The sequence below is a fragment of the Hypanus sabinus genome, chromosome 5, assembly GCF_030144855.1.
Source record: "Hypanus sabinus isolate sHypSab1 chromosome 5, sHypSab1.hap1, whole genome shotgun sequence".
Taxonomy (NCBI): Eukaryota; Metazoa; Chordata; class Chondrichthyes; order Myliobatiformes; family Dasyatidae; genus Hypanus; species Hypanus sabinus.
Window position 1 is genome coordinate 131,402,844 of NC_082710.1, and position 20,360 is coordinate 131,423,203.

Consider the following 20,360-nt stretch of genomic DNA (forward strand, 5'->3'; position numbering starts at 1 on the left):
CCCTGTCGTGGTGACGGGAGGATGGGTTAAGGGCTGAAGTGCGGGAAGTGGAGGAGATGCGGGTGAGGGCATCTTTGATGACGCCAGAAGGGAAACCACGATCCTGAAAGAAAAAGGACATTTGAGAAGTCCTGGAATAGAAAGCCTCATCCTGGGAGCAGATGCGGTGGAGACAGAGGAACTGGGAATAGGGAATGGCATTTTTGCATTGGGCAGGGTGGGAAGAGGTACAGTCAAGATAGTTATGGGACTCGGTGGGTTTGCAGAAGATGTCAATGGATAGTCCGTCTCCAGAGATAGAGACCGAGAGATCAAGAAAGGGGAGAGAAGTGTCCGAGATGGACCAAGTGAATTTAAGGGCTGGGTGAAAGTTAGAGGCAAAGTAGATGAAATTGACGAGCTCAGCATGGGTGCAGGAAGCAGCACCAACGTAGTCGTCAATGTAGCTGAGGAAAAGTTGGGGAGTGGTGCCAGTATAGATTTGGAGCACAGACTGTTCCATATAACCAACAAAGAGGCAGGCATAGCTGGGGCCCATGCGAGTGCCCATGGCTACGCCCTTGATCTGGAGAAAGTGGGAAGAACCAAAGGAGAAGTTATTGAGAGTTAGAACAAGCTCCACCAATTGGAGGAGTGTGGTGGTGCTGGGGAACTGGTGGAGACTGTTATCCAAAAAGTAGCGGAGGGCTTTGATGCCTTCTTGATGGGGGATGGAGGTGTATAAGGATTGAACACCCATGGTAAAAAATGAAGCGGCCGGGGCCGGGGAATTGGAAGTTATTGACGAGGTGAAGGGCATGGGATGTATCCTGGATGTAGGTGGGGAGAGACTGAACTATGGGGGATAAAATGGAGTTCAGGTAGGCAGACACAAATTCGGTGGGGCAGGAGCAGGCTGAAACTATGGGTCTGCCGGGACAATCAGGCTTGTGGATCTTGGGGAGGAGGTAAAACCGAGCTGTGCAGGGTGTGGGAATTATGCGTTTTTTGGCTGAGGGAGGAAGGTGTCCGGAGTTGATGAGGGTGAAGATGGTGCGGGAGACAGTGGATTGATGTTTTTTGGTGGGGTCCTGTGGCGGGGGTAAGTATGAGGAGGTGTCGGAGAGCTGCCGTTTGGCCTCAGTGAGGTAGAGGTCTGTCCGCCAAACTACTACAACACCACCTTTGTCTGCAGGTTTAATGGTGAGGTTGGGGTTAGTGCGGAGAGAGTGGAGGGCAGTGCGTTCAGAGGGAGTGAGGTTAGAACAGGAGAGAGGGGTGTTGAAGTTGAGACGGTTGATGTCTCGGCAACAGTTAGAGATGAAAAGGTCGAGAGCAGGTAGAAGGCCCGATGGGGGTGTCCAGGAGGAGAAGGAGCATAGGAGACAGGAGAATGGATCATCACTGGGGGGAGGGGGGGAATCCTTGTTGAAGTAGTAGGCTCGGAGACGTAGGTGGCGGAAGAAGAGTTCAGCATCATGGCGGGCACGGAACTCACTGAGGTGGGGGCGGAGGGGGACAAGAGTGAGGCCCTTACTGAGGACAGAGCATTCTGCCTCAGATAGGGGAAGGTCAGAGGGGATAGTGAAGCACGGCAAGGGTTGGGACTGGGGTTAAGGGAGGGTAAGGAGTGGGAAGTCTCAGGAGGACAGATGTTGGGATGTTCAGGGAGAGTGGGCAGAGGGGAGGATGAGGGATTGGAGGGATGGAGAGGGGATGAGGGGTGAAGGGAAGGCTGGGAGTCACAGCGAGAATAGGAGGTAGCAGGGGAATAGGACTGGCAGCACCGACGGCCATAGGATCCCGGTCTGAGCTGGACCTGGAGCTGGGGCCTCCGGAGCTTATAGCCCCAGGGCGTCAAATCTGTGGTCAGAGTCCGGAGAAAGAGAGTTCATGGTCCGCCGGGGGCTGGAGCCCACATCTGTGGTGCCAGATCTGTAGTCCGAGTCCGGAGCGGGAGAGTTCATGGTCCGCCGGGGGCTGGAGCCCATGTCCAGGGGGCCGTGGTGCCAGCTGGGGTCGGAGTCCGAGGCGGATGATTCTTTGACGTGCCGAAGGTCTGAGGAGTAGGAGTCCGGGCTGGAGGCAGTTGTCCTTATGGGATGCAAGCGAACAAGCTTGTAATCCTTCTTGGATGTGAGTAAGGAGAAGAAACTGCATTTGGAGGCGTGTATCCGGTGGAGAATGAAGTGGAGTAGTTGACCATGCCAAACAGTGGAAAGCATGGCTCGGAAGGGTGGCAGAGACAGTGATAGGAAGCGCAGGTATCTTCGCATGGCGGTAAGCATGGCTCGGAGAATCCGACAGGAGAAGCAGAGGGAGCATCGGTTAACAAAATGGCGGTACCTGGGATCCTCGCTGGGCCCGAACAGGGAAGCCTGGAACCGAAGCTGGAATCCCTTCGGTATGAGGTGGCGGCGGAGACACGTTCCCAAAAACGAGACATGGCTATGGTACCACGTCTGTCTTTTTGTGTTAAGAGTCTATTAACCTTTGCCTTAAATATACCCAATGATTTGGCCTCCATGGCTAGCTGTGTCAACGAATTGCACAGATTCACCACTCTCTGGCTAAAGAAAATCAACCTCATCTCTGTTCTAAATGGACGTCCCTCTAGTCTGAGTCTGTGACCTCTGCTCTTAGACTCCACCACCATAGGAAACATCCTCTCCACATCCACTCTGTTGAGACCGTTCAATTTTCGATAGGTATCAATGAAATTCTCCCCCCACCCCCCCATTCTCTAAATTCCAGTGAGTACTGGCCCAGACTCATCAAGCACTCCTCATATGATAAGCCTTTCAATCCCTGAATCCTCAATGATACGTTGATTATACTATAAAATCAATGAAAATTATACACCTTGAAAACACCCTTAAATTTGTTAACCTCAAAAATTGCGGAACTATAAAACAAGCAACTAATCCTGCTGGTTTACATTTCCTCCATCATTCAGGAATGACTGTAACATCAAAGGAAATTATCTCTGTGGACAATGAATGCATTCCAAAACAATGTTAGTCACATTTAAAGAATCGAGCTCTTCAAAAGGCTTTCACCATCTGTTCTTTTATTTGCAAATGAGTAACGTAGTGATTATCACGTCACCCCCTCCATGCAAAGTATAAAGATCTGCAATTAAACTGGGTAACATTTAGTTGCAGTGGATAATCAGCAAACAACTGAGCACATGTCTTACTGCAGATTATCTGTAAATGGAGGTTATATTTAGTAATGAAAAGAATCCAACATTATTTTAGCTTTGGAAAACTGACAGATTTTCTTTCAATTTTTTTTGAAGAAATATTTTGCAGCATACTGCAAAATTCCCTTCCTTATTAAAAAGCCAATTCTCATTGAGGTCATTCAAAGCATCAAGACAGACCGTCTTTCTTCCATTCTGCAATTACATCATCAGAAATTCAGAATTTTTTTTTCCCTTGGCATTCAAGACTAACAAGCTACAGTGTAATTGTTCTCCCGTACTGCTCTGGACCATTTATACCCCAAAACACAATGAAAGTTTGTGTACAATGATGCTCCCTCCCCCGCACTTGACACTAAGCAACAATGAAAACACAGTGTAAGTGCTGACTCTGACCAAATACTGAGCCCAGTAGGGTGGGAAAAAAATCACTGATAAAGTAAGTTTTCCCCTTTGGGTGCCCAAGAAATCTCTCAGCATTTGTTTTCACATGTAATTTTAACTGTTAGGTTTTTCTACGTCCTCCCAGGACAGTGGTTTCCAAAGTGGATGATATTACCCCACCCTGGGGGTGGGGGGAGCTTCTCAGGAGGCGATAAAGATAATGGGGGTGGTAGCAGGAGGGGACAATTCTCAGTAGGAAGGTGGGGTAAACTAAGGGAATACAGTCAATTTAAGAAATGAATTACTTATTATAAGTACTTGATCTTCAGTGACATAATTGATTATAATGATCAGATAATCATCTCATCTCTTGCTAACTCACTGTGTGGCCTCGTCCACACTAGACCGGATAAATCTGTAACCGAAGCTTTTTCTCTTCGTTTTGATCCTCCATCCACACTGAAATGTCGTTTTCCTCCCACAGAAACGGAGCTTTTCTAAAACGCTCTTCAGAGTATGTAAATCTGAAAACGCCAGCTGGGCGGTGGAGTGTGTAGGGGTAACTGGAGTTTTTTTAAAAATGCTGTCGTGACGTGCCGGAACAGACGGTGGCGGCAGCGTGGCATTTCGTTGTTTTCTTGAATGAAGAGGAGGAAGCAGAAATAGTATCCGTTTCTTCTTCGCTTGTTTTCTGTAGCTGTGTCCTGCATGCATGCCCAGTAGGAGGAGGTCCGCTCAAACACCTGTTTTAATGTGGACGGAGGTATTTTCAGGAAAGCCTGCTGTGGACGCCTATTGTTTTTTCGCAACACCAGCTTTTTCAAAATTCACCAGCTCAGGGTGGATGTAGCTTAAACCTTGCTCAAAGCGCGTTATAGCTACAGAAATGCAATATGATACTTCAGTATTTGGCATATCGTGAGAAATTTGGATTGAAGAAATTGTGTCATTTCCAAGCCTGGCCCACATGTTATTGCCTTTCACTACTGTAGTACAGTATTCGCTAGTACAATTCCCATAGACTAATTCTAAAGTGACACAATTCCTGTGAATTAGGGTATGGTATTCAATGGGGTAAAGTTCAGCATCTGCCCTTCCAAATGCTCTTGACCACATTTCTCCAGTCTACAGCCAACCGAGATATCACTTCCCCACTTTTTGTACCTTCAGACAGAGGGTCAGATTTTGCCTGAAATATGATGAGGTTGATTGCAATGCTTGAGGTTGGATTTAAAAAACAGACATTGACTGTGGTCATTAATCCATAACAAAAGTGGAAGAAGCAGACTGAGAGAAGAAGAAGTGTAGACAGTGGAGTGTGGAATATCTGTAGTATGGATTTATACCAGCACCAAGCAACCAACATCAGCCAAAGAGTTTGCTGTGTGAAAGAGTTCTTCTTTCAAATAAAGTAATGAATCTATCAAGGTTCCCAGAACATTTGAAGAGAATAACCTCTGATAAAGCAAACAAGAACTTGGCTTATTTTCAGTCACTTTGTGAAAACTTTCAGGAATGGAAAACACTACAAAACATGCTTGCCATCACTTCACAACAAAACAGTGATGTTTGTGTGCCTCATACATTTCATTGCTCGTTGCTAAATCTGGAAAGCCCCATATAATCGGCGAAGAACAAATTCTGCCAGCACTAAGTGAGATTCTGAGTATGGTCTTACATAAGCCACCAGACCAAATAATTAAAGTGATTCCACTTGACAACAACTCTGTTCAAAGACGAATAGATGAAATATCTGAGAATGTCGAAGACACATTGTGAAACATACTTAGGACAACAGAACTTGTTATGCAGTTAGATGAATCAAATTTGCCAGGTAATAGATCTTTATTTCTTGGTTATGTTCACTTCATTAAAAATAAAAATATGGCTCAAGAGCTGTTATTTGCAACTGACCTAGAAACTGACACAAAGCGGAGTCAAGTCAATATTTCAAGTTCTTGAGCAATTTTTTAAAGAGAAGGACATTCCACTCACCAATATTCTTGTTTGTGCAACAATGGGCACCATCAACCACAGGGCACCACCGTGGGATTATCTCTTTCTTGAAAATTTTTTGAAATTGATAAAATTCTTTGAAGATTTGAACGTTTCATTCAGTAAATACAAGAGTATCCAGCATGGCATTGCTTATTTGTCAGAATTATTCTCAAAGTTTAATTAAATCAACTTTCAATTGCAAGGAAATGATGTGAATCTTATCAGTCAAATTGGTCATCTCCACATTTCTATCCAAGTTAACCCTATTTAAGTGCAATATTGGCAGCCGTGACTTTTTTTTCCAATTTCCAAGCCTTTACTTGATCTCCAAATATACTGTGCCCACCTTAATGAGCTGCATAAAGATATGTCTGAGAGGTTTCAGGGTTTTCTCTCTATCCATATTCCAAAATTGGTAATAAATCAATTCCTGAACACTTGTAATGAGGAATTTACAGGAAGGATGGAAGAAGAATTGATCTTGCTACAAAATGACTTTCAGCTGAAGCTGAGGTTCAAATGATCATATCAAGATTTTGGATTTCAGAAAGAAATCTCTGAATGTTACACTGCACTGTAGAAAAAGGCCCAGATGTTCTCTATTGTTGTTCCAGCATTATATTTAGTGGGGCATGGTTTCAATGCAGACTTCCAACTTCTTTCAAAGCAACAAAACAAACTGGAAGTTACTAATTGTGAGTATTTGAGTCTCCTTCCACCTGACGTTGAGAAGCTGGTATCACTACACCAAGCCCAATCTCATTGAAAGATGAAAAAGCAATGCATTAGTGAATAGTTGGACATCTAACGTACGCTATAGAATTGTTGATAAAAATTGTTTTACTGTAATTAAATAAAGAAATTATCTTATATGTAGCTTTATATAGATTTGAATAATGTTTGCAGTTACTTGTCACTGCTTTGAATATGCATATCCTATTTTCACTGGGCATCGTAAATCAAAATTCTTTATAGTTTTTAGGTAATGGCCAGAAAGGGAGAAGGGGTCACTGGGGAAGAGGTCTGGAACCAAGTGGGTAGTGACCCAAAAAAAATAGGGAACCACTGCTCCAAAGAATCCTGGTTCTTCCATTTCTTACCCCTCCATCTCACCACTGCCAAACTTTAGTAAGTACTTCTCCATCCATCTCGATGACAATTGCTATGTAGCCCTGTCAATAGCCTGATCCCCACAAGTTCAAACTTCTGTCCAGCCATCCACTGGTTTCCAGTGGAAATCAGTATTGAAACATGGAAGGAAGTCTTTGCAGACTGGTACTCATTGCAGGTACGAGTCGACATTAGGCTCTTTAGCTCTGATTACTGCCACATGTTAAAATCTGTGAGTAAACTTACTACAAATGGTAAGCTGGCAAATGCAGTTTACCTTTTGAGGATGATCAAAATCAAATTCAAAGATGAGCTTATTGTCACACGCACAAATGTACTTATGCACGGGTGCAATGAAAATCTATTTGCAGCCGTATCACAGGCACATGGCATCAGATAAGCGCCATTCACAAGGAAAGCATAAATTACTCTCATTTTTAAAAGAAAAACAATTAGAACAGGAAAAAGCACTATCCACTTTAGTGGAAAGTGATCAGAGTGGTCATAGTGTTGCTGAACTATAGTGGAGATTGGGGTTTTGCTGGTTGATTCAAGAATGGAGTAGTTGAAGGGAAGCAATAGTTCTTGAACTTGATTGTGTGGGACTTCAGGCTCCTGTACCTCCTTTCTGATAGAAGCTGTGAAAAGAAAGCATGACCTAAAAGGTGGGGATCTTTGACAATGATGTTGCCTTCTAGAGGAAATGCCTCCTGTAGATAGTGCTGATGGTAGGGAGCGATGTTCCTGTGATATATCGGGCACAGTCCTCTACTATCTGCAGCTACTTACATTCCTGCTCATTTGAATTGTCATACTAGACCAGAATGTAACCAGTCAGGATACTTCCAACAGTACATTTGTAAAATTTTATTAGGTGGACCTCCTTAAACTCCTAAGAAAGTAACAACAGTGGCATGCTTTACCTATGATTGCATCAAAGTACTGGGCCCTGATATGTTAACACACAGTAATTTTAAACTGCTGACCCTTTCCACTATCAATCCCTCCATGTAGACTGGTGCATGTTTGCCCTCCTGCCCTTCCTGAAGTCAACAATTAGCTCTTTTGTTTTGTTGACGTTGAGTGAGAGGTTGTTGTGGCACCACTCCACCAAGTGTGCTATTTCTCTCTGCTAAGATGACTCATTGCATCATGTGATTCATCCAACAACAGTAGTACCATTGGCAAATTTGAGAATGACAGTGGAGCTGTGTTTAACTACAGTCACGTGTGTAAAGAGAGTTGAACAGGGGCTAAGCCAATAGTTTTGAGGTGCACTGGTATTGATGATCAGCAAAGAAGAGACCTTGTTATTGATCTTCACTGACTGAGGTCTGTCGATGAGAAAGTTAAGTATCCAGATGCTGATGGGAGATACAGAGACCCAGGTCTTGAAGCTTGATGATGGACTTGTATGGGATGACTGTGGTAAAAGCTGAGCTATAGTCAAAGTACACAGAGCAGGGAAGTCCAGGTGCCCAATCTGTTTAATTTAACAAGTTTCAAACTGGGGTAATGAGAGCTGTTAACGCCAAAAATAACACAAGTGCTCAAAATAGCATATACCTTAGGCAGTGGAGACACTCAGCTCAAAGCCTCTCTGTAAATAGATCATGCCACTAGCTCTTGATTGGACCAACTGTTTGTTCACAGATTGATGAACACCTGTCATCAATCTGTGCTTATCCAAAGGGGTCAGAATTTTTCAAGGCAAAATTAGGCCATGTTCTTCAGCTACTGGTCTGACCAAAGCTGTGTTCTATCCCACCATCAGGTCTAATTGCTTCAAGACATTGGGAATATGGTTCAGAGAAGCAGGGCATGAACCAAGAACTAAGCAGATTGTAGGGATAAGGTGAACTGCACCTGCACCTGCAGCAGTTACCTGAGACATCATATGTTTCATCTTACATTTGAAATGGGCCCATTTCATGAGAATATCATTGAAATGGGTAGAAAATATTCCAATATATTGCCCCCATACATCAAGCTGTATGAAGATCCTAGTTGGGCAATCTCCAAGCATCTCTACATAACAAGGTTCTATTTATCCACAGTGTTGCAAAAGATGGGTGCAGCCATGTTGCTGAGAAACTCTATATCAATTGGACCACAGACCACACCACCTCTCTATCAGGGGAAGGTTTAATTCCAAAAGCACAAAGTCAGTCCAGCAGTGGTCAGTTTGAAATGTATCAGGACCTTGCAGGAGGGGAGGTGGATCATATCAGATGGGTCCCTAGGCCTCATTATCCAAAGTCTCAAACAAGCATCAGGATCTTACTTGGCTGGTGGTGAGGAGCTTCGACCTTGTCAGGTCCTTCATGTCTGGCCAGAATCTCAATCTTCACATATGCTGCACTCAGGGTAGCTGTGGTGCACTTGAGACCATCAATCTGAACAGATGAGCAAGATGGGACTTTGTGCTCTTCACGCTGTTGCCAATGATGCACATTGAAACAGAAATCAACTGCTGGATGATCATCTATTTGGTGAAAGGTTTTGTTTTGGCCTGCTTGAATCTGATTGGTCATCCAACATAAAGAGATATCTACAACTAAATGTTGCAAATTGGCATACTCCAAGACCTAGGACTGTGTACAGAGGTATGCATGAAAATTGCTGAGTCCACCTCAAAGGGTCTAAAGGGAAAGCCCACAGATCTGAGCTCTCACACCGCTGTACACTGAAGGGCTGGCCCTGTACCATAAACACTCAAGCTTATTACTGATGCAGTGTTTGGGAATGAGAAAAAGATGTTATGTTGACATAGTGTGAAAAGTGTCAGTAAATGCAATGACATGCTTGGCACTGTGAATGGAGGCAGTGCAATGTTCTACATTGTTCTACTATACACTTTTAGAATAAACTGCTTGGAAAAAAATTTGTTTCTTGAAACTATGTTATGGTTTTCACTGGATATAAATAACTAAGTATGCTAACCCAGGACACTTTAAGCAGCAGGGACTATCCTAAGATTGTTTGGAAAAGTACAAAGAAGCAACTTATTAGAAGAGATATGCACGCTGTTCCAATCAATCCTTAATACCAGCATTGTAAATAAAGCCTTATCTTTTCCTTCAGTGTGCTGCAACGGACAAGCAGCAGTGCTTATTTTAGCAACTTCCGATCTCAGCCTTATTTGCCATTTTTCTTTGATAGTTGATGGCATTGAATGAATTTTAGCAGAGTGTTAAGGCAGGGGTAGACATTGATATTTTCCAGGACTTTGACCCAACTGTAATAGAGGAAATAGCTTTCTATTCCCAAGTCAAGATGGTGTCTCCCGTGGACAGGAATGTGCACATGAGAGGGTTTCCATCTGCCTGTTGTGTTTGATTGTCATTTACAGTTTTGGGCATCTAGATATCTCCCCTGCATTTTTTTACATCCTATAAATAGAATAATCGTGCTATCAGTTAATGCCTTCAATCCCATTACTCCTGCCTCCATGGATATTTACTGATCCCAATTTTTCATCCTTCCAACTTTAACAGGATGTCTACTTGACCATTTGGTATCAATCCGGAGGACGAGTCCACCTACAAGATATTAATTTCCTTTCTCATATTATCAGCCAACTCTGTGGTTCCAACACCGATTATTAAAGTTGTACTTCAAGTAACATCAAATTTTTTCTCATCTTGGCATTGTTCTTACTGCAGAAGCAAGGAAACTTGCAGAGTTCTTTACCCTGCAAATCCCACGGTGATATTCAATGGCAGTGCTGACCTTCACCTCTCAAGGATATGTGAATCTGAGACAATGATCCCCTCCTTACAGGATGAGACTTAATCAGAACTGCTTCCAATAAAACTATATTCATTACAGAGATTGTGAACCTTTGCAAGGTTCCAGCACTTGGCTTCTTCACCTTATGGTCAATTATAGAGCTTGCGGTGGAGTCAATGGATACTTATTTGACTCCTTCTTACAGAAGTCTGTGACCTCATTCTTGTGGAGCTGATCATAGTTAATGTGGAAGATTTGGCTTTTCTAACTCATCCACTTTCAATGTAATTTTCAGGATTTTCACAGAGGTCTCAACAGTCTGTGCTTTCATAATGGCAGTTGATCAAGGTACCATTTCTCAGAATAACAGTACCATTTCTACTCAAAGCTATAGTACCAGGAGGGCATATAGGTTAGGAGACTTTTTTGGCTGCAACTTGCAGATCAGGGCATTTTTAACAAACCTGGTATTTAACCACCTTCTTCATCATCACTATGATCAACTTCTATGTCACTGAAGCTCTCCTCCCATTGAGGTTCTATAGAATAAAATAGAAGCTCACAAATGACCTGACTTAGTCTAACCAAGCAGAGTCCACTGCCAAGAAGGCCCACCAGCGCATTTACTTCCTGAGAAAGCTGATGAAATTTGGCCTGTCCCCTAAAACCCTCACTAATTTTTATAGATGCACCATCGAAAGCATTCTTCTAGGGTGCATCACAACCTGGTATGGAAGTTGTTCTGTCCAAGACCAGAAGAAGCTGCAGAAGATCATGAATACAGCCCAGCGCATCACACAAACCAATCTTTCATCCTTGGTCTCACTTTACACACACGCTGATACAGCAGTGCTGCCAGGATAATCAAGGACACGACCCACCCAGCCAACACACTTTCTGTCCCTCTTCCGTCCGGGAGAAGGTTCAGGAGCTTGAAAACTCATACAGCCAGATTTGGGAACAGCTTCTTTCCAACTGTGATAAGATTGCTATCTTACTTTCCCTTTTCTATTTTCTAATTATGATTTATAACTTAAATGTTTATTATATTTACTATCGATTTGTACTCCAGGGAGCAAGAAGCGCAGAATCAAATATCGCTGTGATGATTGTATGCTCTAGTATCAATTGTTTGGCGACAATAAAGTAATAATAATAAGAGGCTACAGTCAAGCAGCATCTCAAATGCCCCTGGCCATTTTCTACCTCTCACACTGGAAGTGTTAGAGAAATACAAGGTAAGAAAGTAGTGCAAGATGCATAACATCTAGAGTCCAACCAGAAAAATTGTAGATGATGTTTTAAGTACTTGTGTGCAGCACATTTCTGTAGCAGCTGTACATATCACTCTCTCCAGTAATGTACATTATTGCAGATTGGTATGGCAACTGCTCTGCTCAAGGCCACAAATAAACTGCAGAGAGTTGTGGATACACCTCAGTCCATCTCAAAAACCAGCTTCCCAGTCTGTCTTTCTGCTGCCTCAGGAAAGGGCAGACATAATTGAAGACCCCCCCACTCAACCCTGGAAATTCTCTCTTCTCCATTCCTACATCCTCCCATAAGGCAGAGGATATAAAAACTTGAAAATGCACACCACCACACTCCGGAACAGCTTCTATTCTGCTATTATAAGACTTTTGAAAGGACATTCTGTATGATCCAGATGATCTCTTGACCTCACAGTTTACCTTGCCATGGCCCTTGTACCTCAGTGCCTACCTGCAATGTAATTCCTCTGCAAGTGTTACTGCATTATGTGTTTGTTTTCTCTTTGTATACCTTATTGTACTGATATTTTGGCATGATCTGTTTAGATGGCATGCAAAACAAAGCTTTTCACTAGATCGTGTGACAATAATAAACCAACTAACAACTACCAGTTATTTTTGGTGAAAAGATTGATATTGAACATAAACATTAATGCATTTTTAACAAACCTGGTATTTAACCACTTTCTGCATCATCACTATGATCAACTTCTATGTAGCTGAAGCTTTTGTCCCATTGAGTATAAAATAGTAGCTATCTGGTTCATTGTTTCACAGCAATCTTTAGTCCCAATCTCCCAGCGCTCTGTAGCTTTGTCATTATATACCTTTGACTGTAATGAAGGTGCCTCGGGCAACAAGCCCACCTATTAAAGAAGCTACTTCTAAAGTTCCCCTCTAAACCTCCTTCTACGCAGTTATTAGAAAATATGCTAACGCCTTTCCTTACAGTCTGTCCAGAGTTCTCATGATTTTACATGTTTCAATTAAGGCTCCACATTGAGTAGAGGCTGACCAATGACATGAAGCCAAAATAACAGATTACTGAGATGCATGCTACTCTTTGTGAGTTAATGGTGTTGAGCAAATCAGTCAGTTTGTCGTGGGAGTAGAATTGTTCCCTAACCTTTCCAGTGATTGCCTGAATTGTGCTTCCCGGACCCAAGGACCTAACTGTGGTATAATTTGGTCAAGAAGAATGTATGACTGGGAATCATAAGCTAAGTGTACAAGTAGATATCCACTGACTTGCTGTGCTGTGGAGAACTGCCGCAACGTAAGTGTCCCATCTCAGCTATCATGGTGGGTGCTGACATGGCAATTTCCAAATTTGCACTTCAATGAAATACAAGTTCTCATCATTGAGGAAAGTGAGGGTTCAAGGTATTGTGCATGCTGTCGATGATTCTCTCAAGTTTGCTGAAGGAAGTCTGTAAACCAGTTTGGCCTAGGCCTGATTCCAGTGCTCCAAATGTGTTTAACTCTTAACTGCTTCTCCATATACAATTAGGGATGAATAACTAATGTAAGTCGACTTCCATCTATCAGCTCCATTTTCTTCTCACCTTGGTTGGTAAGACAGACACCAGCCCCAATGAATCGATGAGGTACACTAAACCAAAATTATTATACTATATTGTGTTCTAAATAGCCTACATGTTGCCTTTGCTGTCTCTCCTTGTTCTGACCTTCTAAAATACATAAAACCTTCACAAAGTTACTGTGACATTGTTTTGGTTGTCAAAACTGATAGCAATTTAGCAAGGCAGGAAGCATTCTAAAGTGCAATACTTATTCCCCAGAATAAATGATAATTAATTTAATATCTCTCTCGGGCAAAATGAATATGTGCTGTGGCATTGTGGTTATATTACAGAGTGAGTAATCCACAGACTTGCAGTAATGACTGAGGAGTCAAATGAATCAGATCCATTCATGATAACTAGGAAAACTAAATCAAAACCAGTTGCTGAAATAAATCTGAAACTAAGGCCATGAGGCCAATATGTAAGAGCAGAATCAGGCCATTTGGCCCATCAAGTCTTCACCACTGTTACTTCAAGGCTGATCTATTTTCTTTCTCAGCCCCAATCTCCTGCCTTCTCCCTGTACTCCTTCATGCCTTGACTGATCAAGAATCTATTAACCTCTACCTTAAATATACTTAAATCCTAGCCTCCACAGCTGCCTGTGTCAACAAATTCCACAGATTTTCCACTCTCTGGCCAAAGAAATCCCTCTTCACCTCCACTCTAAAAGGATGTCCCTCTGTTCTGAGCCTGTGACCTCTGATCCTAGACTCTCCCATCATATGAAACATCCTCTCTACATCCACTCTGTTGAGGCCTTTCACCATTCCAAAGGTTTCAATTATGTCACTCCTCATTCATCTGAATTCCAATGAATATAGGCCTTAAGCCATCTAACACACTTCATATGACAAGCCGTTCAATCCTGGAATTATTTTTGTGAACCACCTTTGAACCCTCTCCTGTGTCAGCACATCCTTTCTGAGATAAGGGGCCCAAAGCTGCTCACAATACTCCAAGTGAGGCTTCACCAGCACTTTGTAATACCTCAACATTAAATCTTTAAATAGCGTTCCTGTTTGTGAAAAAGCTAGTTGAGTTAGAAATGTCACAAACAACCTTAGAGAAATAATTTTGCCTTCTTCACCCTGTGCCATCAATCCAAAACTCCAGCCTCACAGCAACACGCTGGAGGAACACAGCAGGTCGGGCAGCATCCGTGGAAATGAGCAGTCAATGTTTCAGGCCGAACAGTGTGTCAGGACTGAAGAGGGACGGGCCAGAAGCCCTATAAGGAAGATGGGGGGGAGGGTGGGAAGGAGAAGGCTGGTAAGTGCCAGGTGAAGAACCAGTAAGAGGAAAGATCAAGGGTGGGGGAGGAGAAGCAGGGGAGGAATAGGCAGGAAAGGTGAAGAAGGAATGTAAGCAGAAAGCACTATGGGTAGGAGAAGAAGGCAGAATCATGAGAGAGGTGTTAGGCAGTTGGAGGAGGAGGGAGAGTGAAACTGAGATGGGGGAAGGGAGAGGGAGGGAAGTACCGGAAGTTGGAGAGTTTGGTTGACCCTTGCAAAGTAGCCTTGCTCTCATTAATTCCAAACCACCGTAATTCAAAGGTCCGCTCACAGTCATCACACCCAAGCCTGCAACACTGACTGAACTCTGCTCTGGTTCTATCTCATTAGCTCTCCCTGTTCTGCAATAAAAAAAGACAATCCATGTAGCCCCAGGTACGGATATATTACTTTGTAAAGATTTTGAAATATCTATCATTTGTCTAACTTTATGAAGCATTTCTTATCCCAGTGTTCAATGTAATAAAAGACAGCATAAAGACTTTTATATCCATTCAAATATAAATGCATTATTACTTAAGAGGTAAAGCCATGTAATAAAAGCTCTTTTGATTTACGACAGAGCTGCTCATGGTTTCAAACACTCACAAAGAACTTATTATAATGTAAAACAACAAGACTATTATTCAAAATTAATCAGATACTGCAAAACCCTTTCTGTCACCAGTTGTGAATAATAACATTCCAAGCAATTTTAATTCATTCTTTTGAGTGTTAATGTTAAAGAGAAGCTCTGATAGGCATAGGTGATTATACAGCTGATTATATCTCTGTACTATATCTGAACTTTCAACTACATTCAAATCCAACATCTGAAATTAAAATTTAATATTTCCTTGCACAAGAGATGCTATCAACAATGCAAATTAGTACCTCTGGACAGTTCCGAGTCAGGCGGGTAAAAGTTCAATAATGTGAAACATAACACTAGCCACTTACGTGGGTGGATCTGCTGAACATTCTTAGATTTCCCTGTTTATATTATCTACAGATTGATTGTTTGATCACTGCAGTTGCTCCTGGTGCTCAGGTTTTTAACAACGCCACAAAAAAAATCAAGCATAGCTATACACTTCCAAGTTGGACACTGGTAAGGGCTTCAATAGGCATCAACTTGGAGAACTGTTATGTACGGATCAGTGAGGAAAGAGGAGGCTAGCCTTACCAACAAAATCAGAAAGCAGGTTTCCTGCATTTATTGCATTTTTTCCATTAAATTACATTAAAGCATTCATAATAACGTATTTTTAGAGTGATGCAGGGATTACAAGGGATTGTCCTCTCATTAATGAAAACTGAAGCAGTTACTTATTCACATTATATATGTTAGCTTATTCAAAGATGGCTTGGCTGTCAGTAGCATAACCTGGGTAATTTGTGTATATTGTTCTCACCTTGGTCAAGTCTGAAGCACAACGATCGCTTTGCTGCCTCAATCTCATGGCCGGGGTGATCAAGCACCTGTCTACACCACTCAAGCGGGCTCATGGCTTTCTGTTCCATGGTCAGCTGCCTTCTTGGTGAAACATACAACCTACAATGAAAGCACATCGCTCACAGTCATTTCTCACAGTAGTTAAAGTTAGGCCACGATTAATTTGTAATTTGACAAACATATGGGTAGTGTAGCAGTAGTTTATTTCAATGCCGGTCAGTCAGGGCAAGAAGAAATGCATTAATGAAAATTGAAGTCAATTATAATCTTTGGAAGAGCTCAAATCTATCAATGACCTTTGATAGCTTCTATGCATTTAACAAGAAAAGTGAAGCTCCCCAGAGTCCTATCAGATGGGCAAAGATGACAGTCCCACACATTAGGGCAAAGAAATTAAGACGTTATAAAGGATGTTCCTGGCTGTTAAGAGAAAGAGGAATAATGCACAACGGTTATAGTCGCAAGCACTGCCATTAGTGACATTGATTAAGTGTCCCTGAGTGGATAGGGTGAACACTAAGCTTCAAGGGATTCAAACAAGAATCCCAAGGGAAACCTACAAACGCTCAACAGAAATGAGTGGATTGAACCCAACCAGCTGCCTCCTCCAGATATCTCTGTATGTTGCTATGAAAATATCTTTGGATGAATATGAGGTTAGACAAGTCAATCCCACCAAATTCTCTTTTTCCAATATACTCCTGACTAGAAAGAGGGGAACAGCTTCTTCTCTTCTGCCATCGGATTTCTGAATGGACCTTGAACCCATGAACACTACCTCACTACTTTTTTTGCACTATTTATTACATTTAACTATTTAATATATGCTTACTGTAATTCACAATTTTTATTATCATGTATTACATTGTACTGCTGTCATAAAAGCAAAAACTTTCAAAACCAACACCAGTGATATTAAACCTGATTCTGATTTTTTTTAAAACAAACAAGCACAAAGCTCATTTGAGAGCAATCATCAAAGACAGAATAAGACTTAGAGGTCTATGGTCTATGACTATATGGCAAGTTTAAAACTAATACATACATTAAATGAAAATTATCTGTAAAATAGTGAAAGTAAATTTTAGAAAGGTATTCTTAATTACTCTTTTCTGATTAGGAATGCTCAACATAGTGTACTTAACATTAAAAACCTTGCATGCTAACTATGAGTATTAAGATGAACAACTGCTTGTGTATTGCCATGAGCTTTCATTTGCTACAGTAGCAATCTCTAATATCAGCTAACATTATACCCTGCCCCCATCTCACATCTCCAACAACGTAATATCATGACCACCTTTCCCTCAATGTCAGCAAAACAAATAAGCTGGTCACTGACTTCATGAAGGGCACTGGTGAACATGTTTCTGTCTAAATCGATGGGGTTGTGGTCAAGAGAGTTGAAAGGTTCAAGTTCTAAGAGTCAGCATCACTAATAGTCTGTCCTGGTCCAACCACAAAGACGTCACAGCCAAGAAAGCTAAGCAAACCCATTATTTCCTTAGAATGTTAAAGAAATTTGGCATTTCTCCGTTGACGCTTAACAACTTTTATCGATGGCACCATAAAAAGCATCCTGCCTGGAATGGCCACTGTTCTGCACATGACTGGAAGAAACTGCCAAGAGATGTGGACACATTTTGGCACATAACAGAAACCAGTCGCCTTCTTGGATTCTGCCTTTGCTTCTCACTGCATCAGTAAAGTAGTCAGCGTAATCAAACACCCCACCCACCGTGAAGATTTGCTCTTCTAAAACTATGTACCACCAGGTTCAACTGCACTTTCTAACTCACTGTTATAATACAGTGGGTTCCAATTAATTGGAGCACAACAGGCCCAATTAAGCAACTGCTCCAATTATCTGAAGTTTCATGGAAATAGTTAAAAAGGTCTAAAAAAGACAAATTATGTATTTAAATAAAACAAATTAGAATACTACCAATAGTACTACAGTACTATAAAACTGGGCTCAGGTGTAACCTTTCCTTTTTTGTACAGATCATACCATCCCCAGAAGAGATCCCAGTGATCCAGATATCTGAAAGACCACCTCCAACCCCCCACCAATTTCTCAGCCACGCACTCATGTGACAAATCATCCTATTCTTACCCTCACTGGCACGTGGTACAGGTGGTAATCCAGAGATCCTGCTTTTCAGTTTACTGCCTAATTCTCTACAAGTTAGGAAGCAAGCACTGATTCAAAGGAGATCTTCTATCAGTCCAGCAACATAGCACTGACACTGCAGAGGGGATCGGGATTCACTTCGCATCCAGCCCTTGGATTAATGCCAGGGAGAACCCGAGTAAGGCTTTGACACCTGAGATTGATTCTAAAGAATAGGGACCATGGGTTCCAAGGCATGTTGTCAAACTACATTCAAAATCGACTGGTCAATAGGAGATGGGTGATGATAGAGGGCTGTTTTTACATTTAGATGCATCTAACTGGTGCTGTCTAACAAAGTCTGGTGCTGGGAACCTTGCTGTTTGCAATGCACACCCAGTGACCACTTTATTTGGTACCTCTTGTACATAATAAAGTGGCCGCTGAGTGTATGTTTGTGGTCTTCTGCTGCTGTGGCCCATCCACTTCAAGGTTTGAACATGTTGTGCATTCAGAGAAACTTTTCTGCACACCACTGTTGTAACATGTGGTTATTTGAGTTACTGTTGCCTTCCTGTCTAGCTATTGCCCTCTGACCTCACTCACGAAATGCCCATTCAACTTCATGATTCAAATCCCGAAAACCCTTCTACAACTTGAAAAACCTTGACTATGACAAGTCAATATTTTTCAACCTATGACAAACACACTAAATACCTGAATGGCACAACAACACATTCCACCCGCAACACCCCCCCACCCCCGGGGGAAATCTGATCGACAGCCCCACCTCACTTCTCCAGGGCTTTACTACAGCTACCAGATACAACTGGATGCCACAAATAGACTCAGAAGTCAACCTGCCAAAACAGAGCAAACACTACACCGATGGGCACCTGACAAACCCCGGCTTGCCCCTGTAGTACTCCAACCCAGGACATCCTCCACCTTGTCCAAACATGCCCTCTCACCAAGATCCAAGAGCCCTGGACCACTGATGTGGCCATGAGCTGGAGGAGTGGCTTGACACTAACCAATTAGAAGTGTGAAGAGAAAAATATCTGCCATACAAAACAACAACTAAACCTCTCACTTGTGCCCATAGTACTGGATGCCTTTCGTTCTCCTCACCATTCTCTGTGAACTCTGGAGACTGCTGTGCATGAAAATCCCAGGAGATCAGCAGCTTTTGAGGTAATCAAATCAACCCGTCCAGCACCAACAATCATTCCATGGTCAAAGACACTTAGATCACGTCTTTTCCCCATTCTGAACAACAACTTTCATGCATTCAGTTGCTGCCATATGATTGGCTGATTAGATATTTGCATTTACAAACATGTGTACAGGTGTACCTAATAAAGTGAACGCTGAGGGTACACGAATAACTAGGATGTGGACGTGTGAAAAAAGATCGGTGATTTTGCAGGTGATGGTAAGATTGGCAGCCAGTTATCACGTATAAGGCTGCACATGGGCATCCATGTTTTGGTGACATTGGCAGAAAAATGGCTGACGAAGCTTAATACAAACAGGTGTGAGCGTGTGTGTTTTGGAAACCGGAATATACCATGGCTGGATCACAAGCAGTAATGAGCAACACATGAACCTCCGAGCACAAGTCCATTTTGTAGATCCTCAAAGATAGCAATGCAGGTAGATAATATGATTAGAAACCCACGTGAGACACTGACATTCATTGGTTTGGGTTCAAATGTGCAAATGACTCGAGCACTAGCCAGGTTGTAAAGGATATTCACAGGATGTAACAGTTCAGTTACGAGGACAGATTAGAAAGATTAGGTCTGTTCTCCCTGAGGAGGAGGAAGTGTGAACATAATTAAGGTACATATGAGGTGAGATTGATTAGATGCAGGAAATATTTCTCCACATCAAAGGTTGATAAAAATAGAGGACATTGGTAAGGCTATGGGGAAAGACAATCCTCACCCATCTTCTTATTTTGGATTCTTCCCCCCTTCCTTTCTAGTCCTGATGAAGGGTCTCAGTCTGAAACAGCAACTATTTATTCCTCTCCATGGATGAGTTCCTCAACTAGCTGAGTTCCTCGAGCATCTTGTATGTGTGGTGAACTATGTGCCTGTCTGGACATGCCCCTGCTGACTGCTCCTGTGGCTCCTCCCATAGACCCCTGTATAAAGGCGATCTGAAGCCTATGCTCTCTCTCAGTCTCCAGGACGTAGTATGATGGTCACTCACTCCTGGTTGCTTCTTCCAGTCAATAAAAGCCG

At 42.4% G+C, this 20,360-nt stretch overlaps 1 protein-coding gene across 1 annotated transcript in view; it reads right to left on the minus strand.

Moving 5' to 3' along the window:
• The window catches only part of slain1a (SLAIN motif family, member 1a), a 149,342-nt gene that overhangs the window by 100,066 nt on the left and 28,916 nt on the right, over positions 1-20,360 (minus strand). The window contains exon 2 of the mRNA XM_059969161.1: positions 15,955-16,094. Coding sequence (XP_059825144.1) covers positions 15,955-16,094 — 140 coding nt within the window. The remainder of the gene's footprint in view (positions 1-15,954; positions 16,095-20,360) is intronic.